This window comes from Rhineura floridana, chromosome 4 (genome assembly GCF_030035675.1).
Source record: "Rhineura floridana isolate rRhiFlo1 chromosome 4, rRhiFlo1.hap2, whole genome shotgun sequence".
Taxonomy (NCBI): Eukaryota; Metazoa; Chordata; class Lepidosauria; order Squamata; family Rhineuridae; genus Rhineura; species Rhineura floridana.
In genome coordinates this window covers 144,174,566-144,184,457 of record NC_084483.1, presented here as the reverse complement: position 1 = coordinate 144,184,457, position 9,892 = coordinate 144,174,566, and the positions used below count along the sequence as shown (strand labels likewise).

General features: G+C 42.5%; 1 protein-coding gene across 3 annotated transcripts in view; it reads left to right on the top strand.

Moving 5' to 3' along the window:
• The first annotated feature begins 6,112 nt into the window (after window positions 1–6,112).
• SMYD3 (SET and MYND domain containing 3) overlaps window positions 6,113–9,892 on the top strand; it is a 597,530-nt gene continuing 593,750 nt past the window's right edge. Inside the window, exon 1 of one of the 3 annotated variants that reach the window (XM_061624643.1) lies at window positions 6,113–6,468. In XM_061624643.1, coding sequence (XP_061480627.1) covers window positions 6,215–6,468 — 254 coding nt within the window. In that variant the 5' untranslated portion in view covers window positions 6,113–6,214. Of the gene's footprint in view, window positions 6,469–7,278; window positions 7,300–9,892 lie in introns of those variants that run through there. The other 2 variants (XM_061624645.1, XM_061624646.1) reach the window with 2 other exon arrangements.

The window sequence follows — 9,892 nt, the reverse complement described above, 5'->3', positions numbered from 1 at the left end:
AGGAGCAGAGATTCTGGTTTTTAACTCTTGTTCCATTGAATCTTAAGGAATGTCTGGTATACAGCTTGTGGGATTCCTGACCCAGGCTGGAATGGACATAAGGAGTGGTGGCAGCATTCTATCTTGCAGGTTTGGTTTTTACCCTGGTCATTTGCCACCTATCGCACCAACAAGACTCTGGCCCCTGTGTTTTGGGATCGGCAGTTCTTGACACAATCCAGTCATGTCTACTTCAAAATAAATGTTACTGAACTCAGCTGGACTTACTCCCAGGTAAGTAGGGTAAGAACTGCAGCCTAAGTCATTACTAACTTTTAACACCAATTTTAACAGTACCTAGGTGCAATTAACTAACTGCAATCCTGTGCTCTCTGACTTGGGAATAAGTGCTATTGAGCACAAGGAGCTTCCTTTTGAATAGATGTGTATAGAATTGTAGTATTACAGTGGAACCTATCCAAAATTCCTACCCAGGTGCCCAAACCAGTTTACAATATTATATAGCATTATATAAACCACTAGCAGGCAAAGCAGCCCTTAGCGTTTGATACAAGTAATATGCTAGACCAATATTTCAGAAATGCCATATGCTGGAGTACCAATCTCTGGAACAAATAGCATCAAATTATATTTTGGAGGATTGATAAAGTTTATTGGTATACTGATTTTTGGCCTGATAACCCCCAAAGCAATGACAGATCAGAATATAATTGGATTGTGATCTGGACAGAGTTCTAGTTACTCCTCGGCATTTTACAGAATCTGCACGGTGCAAGTTAGCAGTGATGAAGGATATACAGTAGAACCCAGTTTGAACAAATTCCTGAAGAATTTTGAGAATGTGGGCCTTGGTTTTAGGTACACAGAAAGCTGCTGTATTCCACATCAGACCATTGGATCATCTAACTCAGTACTGTCTATGCTTATGAGCAGTCTAGGGTTTCAAGCAGGATCGTGAGCAGGGAGTGAAAGGCAGTTGTGTGGGTAAAAAGGGAGTGAAGATAAAACAATTGTAATCCTAATGTTGGAAACTCACTGAAAATACTCTGGAAAGCACTGCTGGACATTAAGAAACAAGAGGATCTAGGTAACTGGCCTTTTAAGTAATGAGTTGCACTCCAACTTTAAGTGGTCTACATTAGAAGCACCACAACCACCATATTGTTTTGATGTCTTTTTTTTTTTAAAGATGGGTGTAAGATTGGGGGTGGCAGAAGGTAGAATTACCCATTACAGTATGTACCAAGTTCCTCCAACAAACAACCTTGGAAAAAAGAATTCTTAATTTATAATGTAGGTGAAATGCTTAGAAAATCTTTGGTACCTGTCCGTTGCAAAATTATCTGGAGAGAGTTTTCCTTTTAGAGTAAGGAGTCATATTGCATTACAAAATAGAATAAATTACCTGTAGCAAACACTATTCTTAGCAACATGATCTCATCTGCGTACTACACAATGCCATACTTAGTAAGCCACAAAACAATACTGTACAAGATCCATAATATACTCTTATCCCTGGAGGTCAGACAGAAGTGTAAAACACTGTCCTGATCAGCCAGAGGGCTTTATTAATAGAAATATGCAGAGAATGAAATTGTACAACAAAAAAGAACCTGGAAGTTTGTTGAAACATTTGTATAATTTTACCTATAGAACTTTAAAGAATATATTCAAATTTAGAGGTAAGTTAAGGCATGGTTTATTATAAAAGGAAAGAAAATATTTTGGTGTAGGACCTTAATTTATTTTAAATACATTGACTTTTGTAGACTTACCATATCTGTCAAGTTTACCACTGCAGATTAATACTGAAATCAAAGTTAAAACAGGAAATGTCTAAGGAATCTTAGAAATCATGTTGTGGTGCCACCTGCCTGTCATTTGACATGTGTGCTAGTTTACTCTCATTCTAGGCAAAAGACAGTTTTGAAGTTCCCTTTAAGACTAAGCAGCTAATGTAAACGTTAACCAGGCTTTGTCTTCACAGAACAGATACAAACTGTAGGGGACAGTAATCCAAAACAAGGTAACATCACAGTTTGACTTTGTTTTCATTTACAGTAAAAATATGGAAGGCTAGTATGAAAAAAATCCCTTCTTTTTATCCTGCTCCTACAAGGAGCTCAGAGCTCTGGCCTTTTATTCTTATGACAACCTGATAAAGTAGGCTAGGCTGGAGTGTTACCATCCTAAGGTCACCCATTCTTTGTTGTTTTTCGGTGTACTTTGTGGCTGAATGAGAAGTTGAATGTATGTCTCCTTGGTCACATTCTAGATGCTGCACCATACTGAGTTTCAGTTAATGGCACTCTTGACATCATTCTCATGTGAGTCTTCAAACCTGTGCTCACGTTTCTGTATAATACTCCCCCCTCTAAAATGTAGCTGATCAACACAAGTTCAACAAAGCTCTGTGTGTGTGGACCTATAGCTCCACACTCATAGCTGTGTGTGGTAGACCACATGCTTTGCATGCATAAAGTCTCAGATTATATTGTGTTCGACTTAATTAATCTTATTAAATATCAAGTACTATCGCTAACTTACTGATGTTCTGCATAAGGCCTGGTTTTTGGTATAGAAGGCTTGCACATTTTTTTCAAATATTAAGAAATTGGTAGAGCAGTATCTAAAAATATGATGATTGATGACCTCAATACTGTGCCTTCTAACATGGAACAAGATATTAATTCTAACATAATTTATTGTAAAATAAAGTATTTTAGTGCTAGTGCAGAATATGCTGCCACTGTCTAGGTCTCTCCCCCTCCCCCACTAGAGTCTGCATGGATCACAATGTATTTGAGCAACATTTCATTTTAACAGCACATTATCCTCTTGTGGATAAGGAATTGGTTAAGAAGCAGAAAGCAGAGAGTAGGAATAAACGGACAGTTCTCCCAATGGAGGGCTGTAGAAAGTGGAGTCCCTCAAGGATCGGTATTGGGACCTGTACTTTTCAACTTGTTCATTAATGAGCTAGAATTAGGAGTGAGCAGTGAAGTGGCCAAGTTTGCTGACGACACTAAATTGTTCAGGGTTGTTAAAACAAAAAGGGATTGCGAAGAGCTCCAAAAAGACCTCTCCAAACTGAGTGAATGGGCGGAAAAATGGCAAATGCAATTCAATATAAACAAGTGTAAAATTATGCATATTGGAGCAAAAAATCTTAATTTCACATATACGCTCATGGGGTCTGAACTGGCGGTGACTGACCAGGAGAGAGACCTCGGGGTTGTAGTGGACAGCACGATGAAAATGTCGACCCAGTGTGCGGCAGCTGTGAAAAAGGCAAATTCCATGCTAGCAATAATTAGGAAAGGTATTGAAAATAAAACAGCCGATATCATAATGCCGTTGTATAAATCTATGGTGCGGCCGCATTTGGAATACTCTGTACAGTTCTGGTCGCCTCATCTCAAAAAGGATATTATAGAGTTGGAAAAGGTTCAGAAGAGGGCAACCAGAATGATCAAGGGGTGGAGCGACTCCCTTACGAGGAAAGGTTGCAGCATTTGGGGCTTTTTAGTTTAGAGAAAAGGCGGGTCAGAGGAGACATGATAGAAGTGTATAAAATTATGCATGGCATTGAGAAAGTGGATAGAGAAAAGTTCTTCTCCCTCTCTCATAATACTAGAACTCGTGGACATTCAAAGAAGCTGAATGTTGGAAGATTCAGGACAGACAAAAGGAAGTACTTCTTTACTCAGCGCATAGTTAAACTATGGAATTTGCTCCCACAAGATGCAGTAATGGCCACCAGCTTGGATGGCTTTAAAAGAAGATTAGACAAATTCATGGAGGACAGGGCTATCAATGCCTACTAGCCATGATGGCTGTGTTCTGCCACCCTAGTCAGAGGCGGCATGCTTCTGAAGACCAGTTGCCGGAAGCCTTGGGAGGGGAGAGTGTTCTTGCACTCGGGTCCTGCTTGCGGGCTTCCCCCAGGCACCTGGTTGGCCACTGTGAGAACAGGATGCTGGACTAGATGGGCCACTGGCCTGATCCAGCAGGCTCTTCTTATGTTCTTATGTTCTTAAATAATACTCTGAATTAAGTGATCTGGAATATGTATCTTGGATCAAAGAAGTGATTTGCAGGGCCCTCAGCATGTGGCATCATTGGGCAGCTGCTGGGGCCCACACACCTGGACAAGATCTACTTTTGGTGTCACCTTTCCTGGGCTTTTCACAGTGATTTTAATTGGTGGAGCAGAGCAGGATTGATCCCCAGCACTGGCCTGAAGGTGCAAAAGGTCCTCTCCTTCCTAGCAATCAAACCTCTGCAGAGGAACATGGGTGGTGCAAGAAGGGCATCAGAAGCTAAGGAAACTTCTCAGGTAGGTTTATATGGGAAGAGTCACCTATGAGATACCCCAGTTCCAAGGCATCTTGAATGGGAGCTGGTGAAATTAATGCTACTAATTTCATAATATAATACGGACTGCCTTTTAGCTTCCCAACTGGAAGGGCTACAGGGCAGCTCTGCTTGAGCGTATGCTTTGCATGCTGAAGATCTCAAGTCTGGTGCTAGACAATACTGAGCTAGATGGACCAATGTCCTGACTATATATGGCAGCTTGTAGTCTGACTGCCACATTCTAGACCGACTGAAGCATCCAGACTATATGGGCTATCACATGTAAAGTGTCTTACAGTTTAGTGACTGGAGGTGACTGGAGCTAGGTTTAACTTCTCCAGAAAAGGCATTGTTGGCAAGTCAGATGGTTGATAAAAGGCACTCATGTTACACATCATAAGCAGGGATGAATCCAGAAGCATCCCAGAAACTGTTTACTTGCTCCTTCAGCACAACTCCATCAAAACCAGACTGAACACTACCTCCAGCAGCATCAAAATGCCTAATCAACAGAACATCTCTGTCTTATCTAATTCAAGTTTCAGTTTGTTCAGTCTCAGCCATTCCAAGGTGGTTTCCAAACACCCCAGGGGTTGGATAATGGATATGAGAGACAGAAGTGGCTATTATCTGCTAATCTTCAGATTACCTTATCCAGTGCTTTCATATAAGGGTTAAATCATATACAAGTGTTTTTGAGGGTTTTTGCTGGGCAAGTACACTGCCTCTTTGTTTGGGTCTGGGTCTGCTATGCAACAGGTGTTGCTGTGAGACCTCCCTCTGTCCTTTGTTCCCTTTTGTAGTTAATTTATGAATTGCTCCCCCCCCCAAGTGATTCAGTGAGCTGAGCACATGTATTGCTGCCAGTGCATTCCTTATTCCCATTTATTTCTAAAGCAGGGATGAGGAACTTGTGACCCTCCTGGTGGTGCTGGACTCCATTCAGTTCCAGCTAGCATTGTTGATGTGCAGGGATGATGGATGTCATAGCCCAACAATAGCTGGAGGACCACAGGTTCCCCATCCCTGTTTTAGAAGCAACCCTTTCCAAGCAAGTCTTCCACAGGGTTTATAGCTAGAACATTGTCCAAACACATTAACATCTGTAAAGTACTTATTGATCTTCAGTAAGAAGTGCTCTAACAGGACAAATTATGATTACCTGTGGTTGGAGTAAGATTGTGAAGTACTTGAATGTGATTGTGAACCCCGCATCAGACTAAGGCTGCAATCCAATACACACTTACCTGAGAGAAAGTCCCGTTGAACCCAATGGAGCTTACTTCTGAGTAGACATGTATTGGGTTGCACTGTTAGGCTGCAGTCCTAACCCCTTAACCCAGGAGTAGACCTTGTTGAATGCATTGGTACTTCTGAGTAGACGTGGTTAAAATCGCGCTGTAACACGGATCTGGAACCACGATCAACGTAGTAATAGTAATGGGTAATATTTGAAGACAGTGTACAGACTTTGAATACAGTTCAAAAGGTGGAAATGTTTTCACTCGCAACTCGATCCCAAATATGCTTACTCAGAAGTAATCTCCACTGATTCGGTGAGGCTTACCTTCAGATAAGCATGTTTAGGATTGTGTAGCTCTAAGAGATACTAGAATGTGGTGAGTATGGTCCGTCTTGGTACCTCATTCTCTTGGTGATTCTGGAAGAGGAAATCCAGCCTCCTACAGATTTGCAGTAAAAACGTACAGTTTTATTTGCTTTTTCAAACCCAACTTTTCCTAGTGCTTAAGCCAAATTTGAGGGATGGCTACAGAATCGTTTCCATCTTGAGCGGCTGTACGTGAGTGGCAGCGAGAGACGTACTGAAGGCAGGTTCCTCTTGCCCGTACTAAAGATGGCTCCGGCGGCAGACAGAACGACGTCACGTGGGGTCAGAGGCGGGAAGGGTGCTGGCGGCCAGGACCTGTCTCATCGTTCTCTTCACTCTGCGAAAGCGACGATGGAGAAGTTTGCAAGCCCGGGCAAAGGCAACGGCTTGCGTCTCTCGAAGGCAGTGAAGCCAGGCGAGTTGCTGTACCGCGCGGAGCCTTTCGTTTACACCGTCACCAAGAAGCGCCTGGGAGGCGTGTGCGAGCGCTGCCTGCGCAGGTATTGGTTGAGCCTCTCTTGTTCTCTCTCCCTCGCTAGCGGTGCTGCCGACGCCGCGTTGACTGCTGGCTGCGCTTAACGTTCTGTTCTCAGACCCTGGTTGCAAGTCGAGAACCCTGGTTGCAAGTTGAGAAGCAGGTCTCTGCTAGAAGCTGCTGCCTTTTCTTTTTTGGCGGCGCTCCTGTGCTTTTAGCATTTCCGTAGTATGGCAAGGCAACAGTTGCAGCTCTGTTCAGCACTGCCTTTCCTTGCCAGGAAAAGGCTCCAGCTATTGAGTTTCTGCCGGTCACACCTCTGCCAGGCAATGGTATGCTGGCTGGAAGAGAAAAAAAGTGTCCCTGGCAACCCCAAGCCCTGTGGGGATAAGTGTAGCTGCTATCTCTGGATGGCCTTAACCAGGTGTTCAGAGAGGGATGGTATGAAGCTTGCCACAGCCACTAAGGCAATGGATAACTATCCTCCTGGAGTGTGTGTTCTGTTTTGACCACCACCGCCATCTATGGCAAGATAGACACAGTGAGTCTTGTCAGAGAGTCTCGATGCTGCGCTGCGGAATGAAGAGTTTTGATCGAGCTTGTGTGTGTTTGAATCTTTGCTAAGATTCTACCTTCCCTGCAAATTAGTCAGGCAGAGACTTTAAGCTTTAAAATAAGAAATAACTACTTTATTCTGGAAGTACATGCTTGATAGGAAAGAGTCCTTACATCTAGCTAACTAGCTATGTTGGAGAGCCAAACACTGCGCCCAGTGCTAGCCCTCATGCTGGTGGAGAGGAGAGACAAAGGAAAGATGTCTGCTCCCCTCTCGAGAAAGAAGAAAGACACTGGAAAGGTGGGAAGGAACTGAGATCAACATTCCTTGCATATCAGTAAAGCAGGAAGGAAGAGACAGCAGGAGATCAAAGGACAGGTGTAGCCTAGCAACCAAGATGTCTCCTCTCTAGCTACGCCTTTAGCCCCATGCAGCCTCAACCCACAAGTTGGAGTTGAACCTCATACATTCCAACAAGTCTTAAGGCAGGGGTGGTAACCTGTATGCCCCTGAAGTTGTTATTGGACTCCAGCTCCCATCAGCCCTAGCCAGCATAACTAGTGGTCAGGAATTATGGGAACTGTAGTCCCAACAACATTGGAAGGGCTACAGGTTAACCACCTGTTTTAAGATGTGATAATGAAACAAGGGACAACTTCAACATTTGATGACTTGTGGCTGGATGCTTGAACTGACTAATTGGGGGGAAAGTGTGAGGTCATAGAATAGTAGAGTTTGAAGGGGTCTATAAGGGGTCAGTGCAGAAATCCAAGTTAAAGCATATCCAAAAAGTGGCTGACCAGCTGCCTCTAGAATGCCTCCAGTGTGATATGAAAGTTCTGTTCAGTGGTGTGAGATTTGTCATGGGCCAGTTAAGCTACCACTTGATTGCCAAATCAAGTGGTGGACGTACATGTGTGCATGTTTGCTGCCCTGGGCTCCTACTGGGAGGAGGGGTGGGATAAAATAATAATAATAGTAGTAGTAGTAGTAATTTATTTTGGGAATTGGTTTCCATATACATAAAATGATGGATGTGTGAAGAAGCTTTCCCTATATTTACTCTCTTTATTACAAAAAGAAGGTCCTTGTTATTGAGAGAGCTTCTCCTACAAGGACCATAAGAAAATGAATTGCAGGACGTGGTAAAAATAGTTGTAGCACCAACCTGGCCCCACTGTTTGGCCTGTGAAGCAGTAGCAGCTCCAGTGCCTACTTTCCTGTTTCTGTTCTTGGTTTCTTCTGAATCATGTTTGTTGGACTGTGAGGCTGTGGGCAGAGACCATCTTTCTTTTAATATGTGTACAATGCTTTGAAACTGGTAGGGACATCATAAGTGTTAATTTAAAAAAAAGAAAAACACCTGTTGGTAATGATGGAATGAAAGTTTCTACCAGTCATAGCTCTGCCAGGCAATGGTATGCTGGCTGGAAGAGAGAGAAGTGTCCCTGGCAACCCCAAGCCCTGTGGACATAAGTGTAGCTGCTGTCTCTGGGTGGCCTTAAACCAGGTGTTCAGAGAGGGATGGTATGAATGTAGATTCTAAGGGGCAAAGCTCACTTGCATATGCAAACTGGGGGGCACAATTCCAAGAGCTCCTGTTTGTTCATTAGCTAAAATTCCAACTAGACTGTCACTGAAAGTACATAGAAAGCTGCCATATTATTCCATATTATTCCATCTAGCTCAGTATTGTCACTTACTGGCAGTGGCTCTCCAGGGTTTCAAATGTTTCTTTCCCAGTCCTACCTGGAGATATAAGGGATTAAATGTGGGGCATTCTGTATGCAAAGCTCATGCTCTTCCACTGAGTCATGGCTTTTCACCAGCGTTAGGGCTTTTCAAGGGTGGGGTGTTAGTCTACCCATGCTCTGCCCATTATGACAGAAAATGGCATATGAAGTACAATTTAGCAGACAGGAGAGTTCTTGAAATTGAATGATGTTGATTCTAGAACGCTAGCTAAGGAAGAGAATGACTATTCCTGAGATGATAGGCATCTCCTGTAAGTTTTGTAGCCAACTGTGTAACTACGAATTGTTCATACTTTGAAAGACCTTTTTCTCTGGTTACTCAGTCTCTCTAGTTATTCAAATAGTTTCACTTGTCATTTCGCCCGTTCTCCACATCAGCTTTATTCCCTTCTCTTCCTATGGCTATTTCCCTGCTGCTCATCGAGCCTTGCTGATATAAGCTCAACATTTTAGGTTAGACTCAGATTTATCACAAATATCACAAACCATGGAAAAACAGAATTTAAGAAGGTACCATATATTGAGTCAGACCAGTGGTCGGTCTAGCCATAAGTTTATTATATTGGCTGTGGGATGATTCACTTGAATTTTGTAACAAAATTCAACTTGGAATGCCATCATTAGACAGAAAGTTACATGGCAGTGTATTTTGTTTCTTTTAATAAATCTCCAATAGATGGCAGTATGTGAACACAAATGTGTTTGTTATACAGGTTTTAAAAATAAACAAATAAATAAATAAATAAAACGAGACCCACGCCTTTAATTTTTAGCAGTGTGAATAATCACACTGAATGCTATGGTGGCATTACCCTGACAATATGTAGTAAGATTAGGCCATTAGTCTGTAAGGGAGAGGCTAGTTATGGACTCAAAGCCACCTACCACTATATTGGAAGGAGCAAGTTTTTATATGTAACTGATGATTTTGTTAAAATTTGAGAAATGGAAACAAATGCCATGAAAAGAATGACTGATTTCAAGAAAACAAAGCAGAAGTTGGCAGCTGGTGGCATTCTCTTATCTGCCTGATTTAGGAGAGAAGCTTTTGATGTTCAGTCCTAACCCCCATTTAAAATGGCCTGCTTGTAAAATGTTGTCACTGACTAGGGCATCCTTTAGAATTAGATCAGAATCAT